Source organism: Hyperolius riggenbachi, chromosome 12 (assembly GCF_040937935.1).
Source record: "Hyperolius riggenbachi isolate aHypRig1 chromosome 12, aHypRig1.pri, whole genome shotgun sequence".
NCBI lineage: Eukaryota > Metazoa > Chordata > Amphibia > Anura > Hyperoliidae > Hyperolius > Hyperolius riggenbachi.
Genome location: NC_090657.1, coordinates 118,993,161 through 119,010,670, shown reverse-complemented (window position 1 = coordinate 119,010,670; position 17,510 = coordinate 118,993,161). Strand labels below are relative to the sequence as shown.

Here is a 17,510-nt window from a genome sequence, read left to right as displayed (position 1 = left end):
CTGATTGATGGGTGGCAGTGACAGGGGGTGATTGATGGGTGGCAGTGACAGGGGGTGATTGATGGGTGATTGACAGGTGATCAGTGGGTTATTACAGGGAAGAACAGATGTAAATAATGCCCTGGCGAATTGATAAGGGGGGGTCTGAGGGCAATCTGAGCGTGTAGGCGGGTGATTGGGTGCCCGCAAGGGGCAGATTAGGGTCTGATCTGATGGGTAACAGTGACAGGTGGTGATAGGAGGTGATTGATGGGTAATTAGTGGGTGTTTAGAGGAGAGAATAGATGTAAACGCTGCGCTTGGGTGGTGATCTGATGTCGGATCTGCGGGCGATCTATTGGTGTGGGTGGGTGATCAGATTGCCCGCAAGGGGCAGGTTAGGGGCTGATTGATGGGTGGCAGTGACAGGGGGTGATTGACAGGTGATCAGGGGGGATAGATGCATACAGTACATGGGGTGGGGGGGTCTGGGGAGAATCTGAGGGGTGGGGGGGTGATCAGGAGGGAGCAGGGGGCAGGGGGGGGATAAAAAAAAACAGCGTTGACAGATAGTGACAGGGAGTGATTGATGGGTGATTAGGGGGGTGATTGGGTGCAAACAGGGGTCTGGGGGGTGGGCAGGGGGGGGTCTGATGGGTGCTGTGGGCGATCTGGGGCAGGGGGGAATCAGTGTGCTTGGTGCAGACTAGGGTGGCTGCAGCCTGCCCTGGTGGTCCCTCGGACACTGGGACCACCAGGGCAGGAGGCAGCCTGTATAATACACTTTGTAAACATTACAAAGTGTATTATACACTTTGTATGCGGCGATCGTCGGGTTAACATCCCGCCGGCGCTTCCGTATGGGATGTTGCGGCGGGTGAGCGGCGCCAGGCGGAGGATCGCGTCACTGATGACGCGATCGCTCCGCCCATGCCCCTACAAGGACCGCCGCCAATTGTCAATACGGCGGTCCTTGCGGGGTCCACTTCCCGGCCGCCAATTGTATATACGGCGGTCGGGAAGTGGTTAACAGACCAATGGGGATCAGGAGGAACCCCATTGGTTGATAAGGAACCAATGGGGAGCTTTGGAGCCAAAATTTAAAGATGCTTTTTGCTCTCAGCTATACTAAGTATAGCTGAGAGCGTGTCTATGCAGACGCATTACCGCCAGCTCCCGCTGCCCTCCCTGCCTCTCTCACATCTGTCACCCTCATCCATGCTGGCACCCATGGGTGCATTGGGTGCTAGCATGGGTGAGGGTGACAGGTGGGGGGAGGCAGGTAGGGCAGCGGGAGCTAGCGGTAATGCGTCTGTATAGACGCGCTCTCAGCTATACTGTATAGTGAACCCCCCCAGGGAGTCGTCGCCCCCACCTCCTCCTGAGGCACCGGAGGTGGGGAAGAGCCCCTTGTCCATGGATTGGACAAAAGCTCCGGGGGGCTTGGCCACCCCTGCCCCCCAGAGCCCCCCCCCCATACCATGGACCATGCGGGCTGGTATAGCTCACGGTGCAAAGCTCCAGTCGGCCGGGGCTCCGCATTCTGGCTATCCCAGCCTGCATGGGGGACACGGGGTTACAGAGTCTCGGGAGGGGGGACCCCAAGTAATTTTTTTTCAAAACATAAAACAAAAATATATTTTATAAATAAATATATTTTTTTTTCCTAAATATTGTTTCCCAGTATCTTTTTAACATATCCTGCAAATTAGGTGTTGCTAGGATTTAAGGGGACTTTGCTATTAACTGCCGGCGGCGGGAATTGTCAGCGGGAATTCCCGCAGAAATGTCATTACGGGATTTAAATGGATACTTTTTTTCTTTGAACATTTAAAATCGATTTTCTCAAATACTATAAGGTCTTTTTGAAAAAAATGTTTTCCTCTTGTTCCCACTGTTCTTCTTAACATTCCCTACATATTTGGTGTTTCTGGCATTTAAAGGGGCTTTGCTATTAACCGCTTAAGTCGGCGGGCGCTTAATTTTCCCACAGTCAGAAGGAGAATATTCAAAACGATTTTCTCAAAAAAATATAAGGTCTTTTTGAAAAAAAACATTTTTTCCTCTTGTTCACAATTTTCTTCTTAACATTCCCTGCAAACGGGTGTTTTTAGCGTTTACGGGGGCTGTGCTATTAAACGTTAAAGTCGGCGGGCAGACATTTGGCTGCCAAAAGGCAGCAAAGCAGGGCTTAAAACAATAAATATCGTTCAGGCAGGACAAAAAAAACAAGTTTTAAAACGATACATTTCGTTCAAAAGGACTGCACTATTTCAACCTTTAAAACGATAAATATCGTTTTAAACAAATATCAGGCAGAAGGGGGTGCCATTATTTAACCGGCACCATTTTTCACTGTATCCATAATGTAGGTGCTTTATGCTAATACTCAGTCCAAAAATAATAAAGGTTTAAAGAGGCAATTAAGTCTGCAAAAAAAAAAAAGTTTTACTCACCTGGGGCTTCTACCAGCTCCTTGCAGCCATCCTGTGCCGTCGCAGTCACTCACAGATCTTCCTGTCCTCCTCCGCCAGCTACTTTCATTTCAGCGACAGGCCTGGCATAGTCTTCTTTGCGTTCCCGTCCACAATAGCATAAACTACTTCATCACAGCTTATAAATGCCTGAACATGTGTGACTCCATGTTTAAAAAGGAAACACTGTACCTATGCATATTTTTATGAGTGCAGGACTTTTCCAAGCTTCTCACCAAAGCTAAAACTGTTATTTCAAGCAGGGTTGCTCGGAAAGACCCGATTTCGGATTTGAGTGGTTTCGATTATGGCTACATTGCCTTCAGATTCAACCGTAATCGTAATTACGGATAATCCTATTTCATCTTGCGCATTGGAAGCCCCAGACACACTTTTCTTTTGAAGCATTTGTGCAAAGGACAATACATTAGTACCTTTTTGCACTACAGGTACATCTGTTAGGCCCAGTGCACAAACGCTAGCAGATCCTCAAAATGCTAGAGGTTTTTGGAGCAGATTTCAGAGCGATTCTAGGCTTGTCTAGAGACGTTTTCTAAACATGCCTAGCGTTTTTGGGAGCGTTTTAGTGTAGCAGCTTACAAATATTGTTGCAATGAAGCTGTTACTGAACAGCTAATGTAACAAACACGCCTGGAAAACAGCTCTGATGTAGCGTTTTTCAAAGCAGTGTGAGCTTTTCCTAAACTTTACATTGAGGCAGAAACGCATCTGCAAACCGCAAAAGTGCTGCAGGACCCACAATTGCGGTTTGCTAAAAACCTCAAACCGCTGGTGTGCACCATCCCATTAAAACACATTAGCCAAGCGTTTTCACAGTCAGAAGCGGTTTGTGGAACGCTTCAAAAACTGCTCGGTGTGCACCAGGCCTCACTCCTTTTTAATTCGTAAATAATAATAATTTACTAATTCGTATGCATGATCACCTGTCCCTACCAGACTTTTTTCCCCTCTCCCATCCTCCCTTGCATCATCCTCTATTACCCCCCTTCTTTAAACCACCCACCCTCTGACCCCCATCCAAACAGCTTACAGTGTTCTTAACATTATTTACAAACACCTGGTTGATCCTGCTCTTATTCATATTGCTCATTTTATCTGCTGCTATACCTGGTTGAGCCTGCCGTTAGCCACCTCAGTCCCTTGCACTTCCTGCGCTCCACCCAGGGCAGTTTCTTTTATGAAGCAAGGTGAAACATTGCATCAGGTACAGAAATTACAGGGGCAACATTTTGTACAGCATGCAGCCAGAGTAGGAGGAGAAGCGAGACGCACAGACTCACAGTCTACCAGCATGCTATTGTGTTGAGCTGCAGCATGTCATGTGAGAATATTAAATGAAGCAGAGCAAATTGTCGGGTGCTGTGTGATCATTTCGAATCGGGAGGGGGGGAACGCATAATCACAAGTTTGCCTCAGGCAGCAAAAAGTGTACAACCAACTGTAGCTCCACCGTAGAGTGCACTTTGCAACTGCTAAACCCAGACTTCTGGAAGTGACACGTACACTGCTGACGTCACTTCCGGCAACCGGGGAAACCTGCGCCAACACACTAACCACATCTCTGAGTAGAGATAGCTCGAACCGCGTATGCGAACTTTCGCAAAAGTCCGCAATAGACATCAAGTTTGTGGCCACATAAGTGATGGAAAAGATGTTTCAAGGGGTCTAACACCTGGAGGGGGGGCATGGCGGAGTGGGATACACGCCCAAAGTCCCTCCCTGGGAAAATTACGGATTTGCCGCACAACAGGGTTATAACCCCTAAAGGGCAGAAATCACATTGCATTCCTAAATTGGAGGCATAAAGTGCTTTAAAACATCTTGCATGTGATGTGTATACATGGATCAGGCAGGGTAATTAGTGTACTGCTTCATACTGACAGACCAAACTCGCTGTTTAAAGCACTGCCGCAAACAGCCACAAAGGGTTGTCAGCTGATGCTCCCAGCCGAGGACATAAACTGTCAGTCCTCTCGGTGACAATGTTTGTGTAGTGATGGCCGTGCTCGTGCACACGTTGGCGAGAGTGCAGGCTATGATGATGAAAATTAAAAAATATGTTTGTTTTTTTTTTTGATTAATTGAAAATTGAAGTTACTTATAAATTCTACAAATTTTTTTTCCGGATATGTTACTTTGATAACTGTGGTAATTCCAGAGCTAATATCTGCCGAGGAGAGCTGACTAGATAACCTTGGGCCGATCGCACGTCCCCATGACGGCGACAACGCATTCGGATGTCTGACTTTCTTTTCAACTTTTGATGGTTCTTTTTCTACCATTGTTAAAGCTTACGTCTATTTTTTTTAATTACTTTTTCTGCTGTCTGGGCAGTTTCTTCAACGAGAATCTGTTATGGAGGGCAAGTCTGCCATTCATTCAACTGTGTGATAAACTTTCCATGGTACTTTCTCAGTACCATGGTGACCACGGAAAATGGGCCGGGAATCAGGGTTCGATTCCGGTCCGGAGTGGGAGCAAGAGAAACGGCTACCACCACCACCACACATCCAAAGAAAGGCAGCAGGCACGGCACACAAGTCCCGACTCTGAAATCCAACTTGAAATACTTTAAAGAGAATCTGTTATGGAGGGCAAGTCTGCCATTCATTCAACTGTGTGATAAACTTTCCATGGTACTTTCTTAGTACCATGGTGACCACGGGTAACGGCCAGGGATTCAGGGTTCCATTCCGGTCTGGAGAGGGAGCCACAGATGCAGTGAAAGGTACAGTGGTGTGAAAAACTATTTGCCCCCTTCCTGATTTCTTATTCTTTTGCATGTTTGTCACACTTAAATGTTTCTGCTCATCAAAAACCGTTAACTATTAGTCAAAGATAACATAATTGAACACAAAATGCAGTTTTAAATGATGGTTTGTATTATTTAGTGAGGAAAAAAAACTCAAAACTTACATGGCCCTGTGTGAAGAAGTGATTGCCCCCCTTGTTAAAAAATAACTGAACTGTGGTTTATCACACCGGAGTTCAATTTCTGTAGTCACCCCCAGGCCTGATTACTGCCACGCCTGTTTCAATCAAGAAATCACTTAAATAGGAGCTATCTGACACAGAGAAGTAGACCAAAAGCACCTCAAAAGCTAGACATCATGCCAAGATCCAAAGAAATTCAGGAACAAATGAGAACAAAAGTACTGTAATTGAGATTTATCAGTCTGGTAAAGGTTATAAAGCCATTTCTAAAGCTTTGGGACTCCAGCGAACCACAGTGAGAGCCATTATCCACAAATGGCAAAAACATGGAACAGTGATGAACCTTCCCAGGAGTGGCTGGCCGACCAAAATTATCCCAAGAGCGCAGAGAAAACTCATCCGAGAGGCCACAAAAGACCCCAGGACAACATCTAAAGAACTGCAGGCCTCACTTGCCTCAATTAAGGTCAGTGTTCACAACTCCACCATAAGAAAGAGACTGGGCAAAAATGGCCTGCATGGCAGATATCCAAGGTGCAAACCACTTTTAAGCAAAAAGAACATTAAGGTTCGTCTCAATTTTGCTAAAAAACATCTCAATGATTGCCAAGACTTGTGGGAAAATACCTTGTGGACCGCCGAGACAAAAGTTTAACTTTTTGGAAGGTGCGTGTCCTGTTAAATCTGTCGTAGAAGTAACACAGCATTTCAGCAAAAGAACATCATACCAACAGTAAAATATGGTGGTGGTAGTGTGATGGTCTGGGGTTGTTTTGCTGCTTCAGGACCTGGAAGGCTTGCTGTGATAGATGGAACCATGAATTCTACTGTCTACCAAAAAATCCTGAAGGAGAATGTCCGGCCATCTGTTTGTCAACTCAAGCTGAAGCGATCTTGGGTGCTGCAGCAGGACAATGACCCAAAAGACACCAGCAAATCCACCTCTGAATGGCTGAAGAAAAACAAAATGAAGACTTTGGAGTGGCCTAGTCAAAGCCCTGACCTGAATCCAATTGAGATGTTGTCACATGACCTTAAAGAAACTCCGTAACAAAAATTGCATCCTGTTTTTTATCATCCTACAAGTTCCAAAAGCTATTCTAATGTGTTCTGGCTGACTGCAGCACTTTCTACTATCACAGTCTATGTAATAAATCAATGTATCTTTCCCCTGTCAGACTTGTCAGCCTGTGTCTGGAAGGCTGCCAAGTTCTTCAGTGTTGTGGTTCTGCTATTAACTCCCCCTTCCAGGCCCCTCTATGCACACTGCCTGTGTATTATTTAGATTAGGGCAGCTTCTCTCTTATCTTTTACAAGCTGGATAAATCGTCCTTTGAGCTGGCTGGGCTTTCACATACTGAGGAATTACAGACAAAGGCAAAGCTGTTTGCATGAAGAAACGAGCAGCCTGAAACTTCAGTGCATGAGAACTGCAGGGGGAAAGAAACACACAAATGATCTCTTGAGATTCAAAAGGAAGGGTGTATACAGCCTGCTTGTGTATGGATGTATTTTCTATGTGTGGACATACTGTACATCAACCTACTTCCTGTTTTGGTGGCCATTTTGTTTGTTTACAAACAAACTTTTTAAAACTGTTTTTAACCACTTTTAATGTGGCGAGGAGCGGCGAAATTGTGACTGAGGGTAATAGGAGATGTCCCCTAACGCACTGGTATGTTTACTTTTGTGCGATTTTAACAATACAGATTCTCTTTAAAAAGGCAGTTCATGCTAGAAAACCCTCAAATAAAGCTGAATTACAACAATTCTGCAAAGATGAGTGGGCCAAAATTCCTCCAGAGCACTGTAAAAGACTTGTTGCAAGTTATCGCAAACACTTGATTGCAGTTATTGCTGCTAAGGGTGGCCCAACCAACTATTAGGTTCAGGGGCAATTTCATTTTCACACAGGGCTATGTAGGTTTTGAGTTTTTTTCCTCACTAAATAATAAAAACATAATTGAACACAAAATGCAGTTTTAAATGATGATTATCTTTAACTAATGGTTAACGGTTTTTGATGAGCAGAAACATTTAAGTGTGACAAACATGCAAAAGAATAAGAAATCAGGAAGGGGGCAAATAGTTTTTCACACCACTGTATGTAGTGACTGGTATAAAACAGTGTGCAGTCACACAGATGCAGTGAAAGGTATGCACTGACTGGTATAAAACAGTGTGCACTCACACAGATGTAGTGAAAGGTATGCAGTGACTGGTATAATACAGTGGCAAAAAGGGCTGGGGAATAGAGATGGCCCGAACGGTTCACATGCGAACGCGAACACTCGAACTTCGGTGGTTTGCATTTGCGGTGAACCGCGAACTGTATGCAAGTTTGACCCGCCCCTTATACTACATCATTAGGGTCAACTTTGACCCTCTACATCCCAGTCAGCAGACACAGCGTAGCCAATCAGGCTACACTCCCTCCTGGAGCCTCCCTCTATAAAAGGCAGACAGCATCAGCCATTTCACTCACTCGTATGGCTGCAGTAATTAGAGTAGAGATGGCCCAAACGGTTAGCCGGCGAACTTCCGTGGTTCGCGATTGCGGCGAACCGCGAACTTTTCCAAAAGTTCGGTTCGCTCCCATAGTGCACCATTAGGGTCAACTTTGACCCTCTACATCACAGTCAGCAGGCACATTGTAGCCAGTCAGGCTACACTCCCTCCTGGAGTCACTCCCACCCTTATAAAAGGCAGGCACTGCTGGCCATTATACTCACTCGTGTGCCTGCAGTAAATAGAGAAGGGACAGCTGCTGCAGACAGAGCAGACTCTCATAGGGAAAGATTAATTAGGCTCTTGTAGGCTTCTTAGCTTGCTCCTTGCTGATTCTTATTGCTAAAATAGCACCCCACAACAGCTCTTTTGAGAGCGAATCTTGTTCTTGTGATCTATTTTTAGACACTGCGAAAAGCGACGATGAACCCTTGGATTACTGGTTGCGCAGGCTTGACCTGTGGCCAGAGCTGTCCCAATTTGCCATACAACTTCTTTCTTGCCCTGCTGCAAGTGTCCTGTCAGAAAGGACCTTCAGTGCAGCTGGAGGCATAGTTACTGAGAAGAGAAGTCGCCTAAGTCACGACAGTATTCCAGTATTCAGTACCTGACCTTTATCAAAATGAATGAGGAATGGATCACGGAGGGCTACTGCACGTCCCCACACACAGCATCTCTGCCTGCAGGCCACTTGCCTTCTCCGCCACCACAAGCAGGGTCCAGGACTCTAGGCGGATTCCTGAATTTTTAAGGCCGCTGCTAGCAGCGGCCACTACACTAATTTTTCTGGTGCGTGTACATGCCTAATTTTTCTGCCTGCACTGCGGGCGGCTGCAACAAATAAACAAAAGGCATGTACATGTGCCCATCCCCCTTCGTGATCATTACCTTGCCGCGGTGAAGGGGCTTGCGTATCACAATGAAGCAATGACCGCTGGCTATTTGAGTGTCTCGGGTGGGGGTGGGACACAAAAGATAATAAGGTTGTTGCTTCATTGTGGTCAGACCAAATTTGATCAGCTGGACAGTCACTGTTGTTCTATCATTGAGCTACCACAGCCCGGCGACCATATGGCCTTGAAAAACGCCACGGCCTACACTCTAGCCATGGTGCGCACCAGTCCAGCACGGCCGTCACTACGCAAACAGCTGTTTGCGGTGCGTTACACAGTGAGTTTGGTGTGTCAGTGTGAAGCAGAACTCTAATTACACTCCCTGGTTGATGTATACCCATGCAAGATGTTTTAAAGCACTTTAGGCCTGCAATTTAGCATTCAATGTGATTTCTGCCCTTAAAACGCTGCTTTGCGTCAAATCCAGATTTTTCCCCGGGACTTTGGGCATGTATCCTACTCCGCCATGCCCCCCTCCAGGTGTTAGACCCCTTGAAACATGTTTTCCATCACTTTTGTGGCCAGCATAATTTTTTCTATTTTTCAAAGTTCGCATCCCCATTGAAGTCTATTGCGGTTCGCGAACTTTTCCGCGAACCGAACCTTCCGCGAAGGATCGCGAACCGAAAATCGGAGGTTCGCGACATCTCTAGTGGTAAGTTTTCTCTTGCCTTATTATATCCAGCATGATCTTAGTGAATTGAGGCCATTATATTTGGTCATTGTGTGGGATTTACATTTTATTTTATCTTATTTATGTAGTTTGGTTGAAAAAAAATTGTCCATCAAGTTCAACCAGAAAAACACAAATGAATATATAAGTAAACATTAGATAATTTTCTTTCCTGCACCCTCACATATCTCAGTTGATCCAGATGAAGGCAAAATCAAACTTTACAAGGCTTAGGCCAATCAACCTTTCAGGGGAAAATATTCCTTACCGTCTTCAGGTGGCAGTCAGATAAATACCCTGGAACAACTCTTCTGGAAATTAAATTCATTATAGGCGCGGATGTCCTTCAATGCAAAGAAAGCATCCGAGCCTCTTGAAGGAACCGTCCAAGGTAATTAAAAAATAAAAATCCGCTTACCTGGGGCTTCCTCTAGCCCCTGGCAGCCGTCCTGTGCATTCGCCGCAGCTCCTGGTCTTCTCCACTGAATTACTGCGCCTGCGCAGTACAGTCCTGATAACGTTAGTGCAACCATGTGAGCCGTACGGTGGAGCGCAGAAGAAGCCGACCTGGCGAGGTCGGCATCTGCAGCAGAGGAGACCGGGAGCTGCAGGACTGCTGCCAGGGGCTGGAGGAAACCCCAGGTAAGTGGATTCTTATTTTTTAATTACCTTGGAGGTGTCCTTTAAAAGCAGATACAGAATTTGTCATAACTAATTTTTTAGGTAAAATATTCCCGATTTTAACCACTCTTACAGTAAAGAATCCCTTCCTAAGTAGATGTCTAAACCTTTTTTCCTCCATACGCAAAACATGTCCTCTAGTCCTTTTTACATGCTTAAGGACAAAAAACTGATCTGCCAATCTTTGTTCTTGTCATCAGATGTATTTACTGTATATATGTTAGTTAGGTACCCCTTAACCATATTTTCCCCAAGCTAAATAAACCCAGTTTGTCCAACCTTTCTTGATAAGTGAAATCTTCAATCCTGATTAATTTAATTGCCCCTCTTTGTACTTATTTTCATATCTTAATGTCCTTAGTGTGGAGCCCAAAACTGTTCCCCATACTCCAGAGTTGGCCTCACAACTGACTTATATAGAGGGAGTAGTATACTAGCATCTTGTAATTTATTTCCTTTTTATGCATCCCAGAATATTATTTGCTTTAGCTGCTGCAGCTACTTAGGCATTGAATCCAGTCTTTTAACTTGTTATCCTCCAGTATGTAAGCTCTACCATAGACACATCCAAGGTGCATGACCTTACATTTATCTACATTAAATTTCATCTGCCATCTGTCTGCCCATATAGCCATGCTGTTGAGATCCTGTTGTAAAATGTCACTATCCTGTTTAGTGTTGGTCAACAGGTCAGGAGTGCCTGGTTTCGCTGTTGAAGCCTTAGAGGGTGCACCTCTGGCATTTCAGAGTGTACACCACATTAATGGCAGTGACATTCTTCTTGGCATACTCTGTGACGGTATCGCAGATGATATTCTTCATGAAAACCTTCAGCACACCGCGGGTCATGACTATTTTTCTGCTGAAGATACAGAATGGGCACAGCATGGTGGCATAGTGTATAGCACTCTCTGCTTGCAACACTGGGTTCCCGGTTCGAGTCCCAGCAAGGGAAAGATCTGCAAGGAGTTTGTATGTTCTCCCTGTGTCTGCATGGGTTTCCTAAGGGCACTACAGTTTCCTACCACATCCCAAAAACATACAGATAAGCCAATTGGCTTCCCTCTAAATTGGGCCTTGACTACAATGGGCATATGACTATGGTAGGGATTAGATTGTGAGCTCATCTGAGGGACAGTTAGTGACACGACTATGTATACTCTGTAGTAGTGGATGTCGGCGGTTGGATCTGCTACTAACCCTTGCAGGACTCCACTAACAGTTTTCCCATATTGACCTATGACCTGTTTACCACCACTCTTTACCTTCTGTCCCCTAGCCAGTTCTTTGTCCAAATTCACACTTTTTCTCCTAGTCCTCGGATCCTCAGCTTCTTCACCAAGCTATTGAGGGGAACAGTGTCAAATCTTTTATGCTCAAAATTGCATGCTACAGACACAACTCCCCGGACACCACAATACATGATAGTATAGGCAGACTTCCACATTTCATGCATCAGTAGGAACTACTTTTGCTGCCCCATCACTATGGCACCAGAAGAGATATAATGTAGATGTCAGTGGTTGGTTCCTCAAAGCTCTACACCAGAACCTGCCTACTGTTCACATTCGGCCCCAGAAAAAGTGACAGACACAAAACAGATGTTGGTAAGTTGTACCCCACTTACACTACAATTGCTCGCATGTGTGTAAACTACTTTGTACTGAAATATTTACACTGAAATTAAAAAGCACTGGACTGATTCAGCAGTGCCATATATATCTTTATCATACATTTCAATGTTGTAGTCTTTATTAATTGATTCTGTGCTAGGTACAGAGCACGCTGAGGTCTGAGAATTAACCCACTTGTCGGTCGGCCTGTTGCCAGCCGTGCACTGACAGTGGATTGCTTGCCTTTTAGCATCCTCACACCAATTTACACCATAGATAAAACACGCAAAATCTAAATTCAGACTGGTTTAAATAGATTTCATAAACATAATACTGAACCGATGACCAGCACAAGTAAACATACATTGTTTTTAGATTTATAAATACAAGATATTAAGATGTATATTATTAAAATAATTATCAATAATCTTTTGATTTAAAGTCTTCTGCAGTCTATATCTACAATTCACACAAGCTAATTAACTATAATTGACGTGTAGTGTGTCCCCGAAAGATTAACTCCAACATCTCTTCAGGGTCCAAAATCTTTTCTCGAGGTTTTCCCACCTCTATACCACGCGCTGTTTCCACTGCATCTATCTTCTCCCAGTCTGAAAAAGAGACTGGCTGAACACCTGTATTAAAAAAGATTTATGTAAATCTTTAGTCTTGGCTGTATTTGAAATGCAAATATCACAAATTAAAAAAGACAACATTGACAATACTTTTTCTGTTCGTTTTTAGTTAGGACCACACTATTTGTCATTACTATCTGCATCCCCACAGATGAGACATGGGATTCACAAAAGACAGAAAGTTAACACATTGGTGTTACAGGTACAGTGGTTATTAAAATTTCTTAATGTGGACCAAAAGAGACTATTTCTACAACAAGTATTACTCAGAATAATATCTGTATTACATCTAAATTATATCTTAATTGCATTTTATATGAATACTTGAAAATTAAGAACAACTAAAAACTACCTCAGTCACTGATCCAAGCATAAGCCAATAAATAGCAATATATCAACAAATCAATTAAACAATTGTATGGATAAGCCCGGTATACCAAAATATATGTAACCTGCACACAGTCTAATTAGACTGTGTAGTAGTGTATGAACCTGGGTTCTGACAGATGCATAAAACAGTGTGCAAGAAAGTATGGAAGGTGCAATAAACAACCATCAATAAATGCAAAACAGTGCTAATTCAATCATTCATAGAAAAATAAATCACATAGTGCAAAGGTAGCAAATGGTTACATAACGTGCTAATGGAAAAGTGCTATTGCTACAAATTTGATGTTGGCAGGTAGCATAAATGTGCAATAAAAGTATAAGAACTATAAGACACAGACAAGACACAGAACATTTATATCACACTTTTCTCCTGGCGGGCTCAAAGCCCCAGTGCTGCAGCCACTAGGACGCACTCTATAGGCAGTAGCAGTGTTAGAGTGTCTTGCCCAAGGTCTCCTACTGAATAGGTCCTGGCTTACTGATGCCATTGGAGATGCCATTGGAGTGTCACAGCGTCTTGTTTAGTGAAGGGTAGGGTCGCCTATCGCTGATATCTTCCTTGCTCCTGATACTCATGTACTCATTTTTAATACTAATTTAATTACAAATGTCATACTTGAGTGATGTAGTAGTACATCATAAGGAGTATGGGGATTAAAACTAAATAAAAAAATCCAAGCACAGATAATTACAATGATACATCTGAGGAAAAAAACAAACAAACAAACAAAAAACAAACAAGCTCTACTTAAATGGGGCTTCCCCGAGCCCCTGGTAGCCCATTTGTCCATCGCCGCAGCTCCGGGGTACCCTCCTTTGCAGATGCCAACCTCGCCAGGTCAGCATCTTCTGTGCCTGCATGAGTACGTGGCTGAGCCACGTGAGAGAGGACCCCAGGACATTGGATAAGCGGCGAGGGACAGATAGGCTACCAGGGGCTGGAGAAAGCCCCAGGTAAGGAGATCATTTTTTTTGTTTTATTTTGTTTTTAGCTTAGATGTACCCTTTAAAGAGTATGATCTTTTTCTTCCCATATATACCTTCAAAGAAGCGATCACACTGCTTACAACGGATTAGTACCCTTTTGTGAATTAAACAGCTATTATCACATCTCATTGGTGAATGTTATTTACTCATATTCTAACGATAAGACTAAATCCATACCTTCAAGATTCAATTCATAATGATGAAACTGGTTCTGTATCATTAAAAGGAGAATAGGAACAATGTGATCAGATAAAGTAATCTAATGTATTTTAAGGAAAATATTCCTGACTAGTTTATCATCTCTTACTATTTAATCAAGGGTATAGTCTAACTGTATGCCTAGCTTTTTAAAAATCTGGGAAATTATAATACATTTTCTCCTTCTTTAGCTAATCATTTGTTGATTTGGTGGTATGCTTGGGATCATTGTCACGCTGGAAAACCTATCCATGAGCCAACTTCAGTGTTACCATCCAAGATTTTGTGGTATATGGTCCTGTCCATTGGAACCTTAATGCGGCAAAACCATCCCATTCCATTAGAGAAAAACAGCCCCAAAGCACAATGTTTTCACCTTCCTGCCAGAATAGTGTTTTTGTTTGGGGGCACACTTCCTCCAAACAAGGTGGACCAAGTTGATGCTGAAAACCTTGTTTTTGTTTTTCATTCCCCCACGTCTTCTCTGAATCATTTAGTTCACTGGAATATTTAAGATGGCCCTTTACATGTTCCTTCTTGAGCAGGGGGACCTTGTGGATATATCCGTCCAGATAGACTGCACAGCTGCTGTGGGGCCGCGCGTGCTCCCGCCGCCTTTCGCAGCCCCTGAGATCAATTAATGGGAATACATATCCCATTCATTGATCTATGTCCCCCTAAGAAAAACCGACGGCTTTATCTGGAAAGCCTCAATTTTTCTATGTCCCACGTCACCCCTTCTGTTCCTGCAAGCAAGAGCTCTCGCTTGCAGGACAGAAAACCGAAAACTCACTGTGAGCATCTCGTGGCCAAATAGTAAAAATACATGCACAGATTTTTTTTTTAAATATACACAATAAATTTCATTTAAAATCCCTGGTTTACCTCCCCACTCCAAAAAACCCAAATAAAATTTTTAATGACATTTAAAAAAAAAAAATTACAATAAAAAAAAAACTCAGCATAAATAGTTACTTAAGGGTCTGAACTTTCATATGCAAGTCAAGCGAGTGTATTACTATACTTTTTTTTAAATCATAAGCTTGTAAATAGTGATGGACGCAAATTGAAAAAATGCACCTCTATTTCCAAATAAAATATTGGCGCCATACATTGTGATAGGGACATAATTTAAATGGTGTAATAACTGGGACAAATGGGCAAATAAAATACGTGTGTTTTAATTATGGTAGCATATAGTATTTTAAAGCTATAATGGCTGAATAATGAATAATGAATTTTTTCAATTTTTTTCTTAATATTCCCTTTAAAATGCATTTAGAAAAAAATAGTGCTTAGTAAAATGTGCCACTCAAAGAAAGTCTAATTGGTGGTGGAAAAAACAAGATATAGATCAATTAATTGTGATAAGTAGTGATAAAGTTATTGGCAAAGGAATGGGGGTGAACATTGCTCGGATGCATAAGGTGAAACGACACTGTAGGCTGAAGTGGTTAAGACATAGGGTGTTATCGATATTCTGTCTTCATTAAACTTAAACTACCCAAAAAATTACAAACTGTATTTCATTAAAAATGCTTACATATTTAGCAGGTACAGTAATTAGATTAGGACTTCACACACTGTACACCTACACATCATTGGCTTGATCCACATACCGCTGGTAATATTTTCATGCGCAGACAGCCATGGCAATATTACCAGTACTAAGGCCAATGGAGGACCACGTGATTTGCAATTAGCAATACTAATGATAAATGGGCAATGTAAGCTTTGCTATGGTACCACGTGTTGCAATACTTACCCATGCACCACGACTGCCGCTAATTGCGCAACATACATACTGTGCTGCACACAGCAATATTACTGGTGGCGCATTGACGCTCAGCGCTTTGAGTCCCCAGGGAGAAAAGCGCTATATAAATATTATTGTTATTGATATTGTTAATATCAAATGTCAATTTAGGTATGCTTCAAAGAATTTAGAAAGCTAACTTACTTTGAAAAGAACTGTTTATGGGAAGAAAATAGTTCACATGTATGATGGTCATACTCTCAGTCTGCACACAGTTTCCTGCATTCAGGACAGCAATCTAAGTACCAGACAGTTGAGAGGGGCATCATGGGCAATGCCAACTATCCCCTTAACCACTGACTACACACACACTTGTCACCACGTTTTTCAGTGAAATACTATGTCCACAAACGTTCAGCATTATGGTGACCTGTCAGAATTCTAGCGGTTTTATTTATGCAGGAAAAGCTGTCATATGTATAAATTTTAAGTTTTAATGTTCTATGCAAAATGTCATTGTAAACAGTAAAGTTTGAGTACTTTTTTAAAATATTGCTCTGTGACATCTCAGCATTTTCCAGTCTGTGAGGCCTATAAGATTATTCTAGCTACAAGAAGCCAAAACATTCTTGTTTGTTAGAGGCATCTTCCAAATGCCAAGGTCAAGATAAGCGTACTGTGTGAAGACTGACTGGAAGCAAGTTAAACTCACATTACTGCAGCAATCTTATTTGCTCATTAATTACACATAAATATTATCAATTTAAATATTAATCAATACAGTCCTTCTAAAGAAAGAAATAATTATTGTTAAACCATATATAATAGAATCTATTACTTTGAAATATATTTAAATGGTGAATGTTGCAGTGAAAGTTTCAAAACACATTAGAAGCGTTCCACATGAATGTTTGGGTTAGGAGGTCTTATCAAAAATTCGGCAACGTCAATAGGTTTTTTCTATTATCCCGTATTTTGGGCAAATGATGCCACCTGGTGGTTTCATAGTTACATAGTTATTTTGGTTGAAAAAAAGACATACGTCTATCGAGTTCAACCAGTACAAAGTACAACTCCAGCCTGCTCCCTCCCATATCCATGTTGATCCAGAGGAAGGCGAAAAACCCTTACAAGGCATGGTCCAATTAGCCCCAAAAGGGAAAAATTCCTTCCCGACTCCAGATGGCAATCAGATAAAATCCCTGGATCAACATCATTAGGCATTACCTAGTAATTGTAGCCATGGATGTCTTTCAACGCAAGGAAAGCATCGAAGCCCCCTTTAAATGCAGGTATAGAGTTTGCCATAACGACTTCCTGTGGCAATGCATTCCACATCTTAATCACTCTTACTGTAAAGAACCCTTTCCTAAATAAATGGCTAAAACGTTTTTCCTCCATGCGCAGATCATGTCCTCTAGTTCTTTGAGAAGGCCTAGGGACAAAAAGCTCATCCGCCAAGCTATTATATTGCCCTCAGAGGAGATCTAATTAACATGTATAAATATATCAAAGGCATCTTTTCTCTAGACTAAATAAACCCAGTTTATCTAACCTTTCTTGGTAAGCGAGACCTTCCATCCCACGTATCTATTTTGTTGCTCGTCTCTGCACCTGCTCTAAAACTGAAATATCTTTTTTGTAATGTGGTGCCCAGAACTGAATTCCATATTCCAGATGTGGCCTTACTAGAGAGTTAAACAGGGGCAATATTATGCTAGCATCTCGAGTTATTATTTCCCTTTTAATGCATCCCAAAATTTTGTTA

The 17,510-nt window shown here is 42.7% G+C and overlaps 1 protein-coding gene across 2 annotated transcripts in view; it reads right to left on the bottom strand.

Moving 5' to 3' along the window:
• Positions 1 to 12,069: 12,069 nt before the first annotated feature.
• The window catches only part of FDXR (ferredoxin reductase), a 317,763-nt gene continuing 312,322 nt past the window's right edge, over positions 12,070 to 17,510 (bottom strand). For both annotated transcript variants that reach the window (XM_068263200.1, XM_068263201.1), the window contains one exon: positions 12,070 to 12,411. In XM_068263200.1, the coding sequence (XP_068119301.1) occupies positions 12,260 to 12,411 (152 nt within the window). In that variant the 3' untranslated portion in view covers positions 12,070 to 12,259. The remainder of the gene's footprint in view (positions 12,412 to 17,510) is intronic.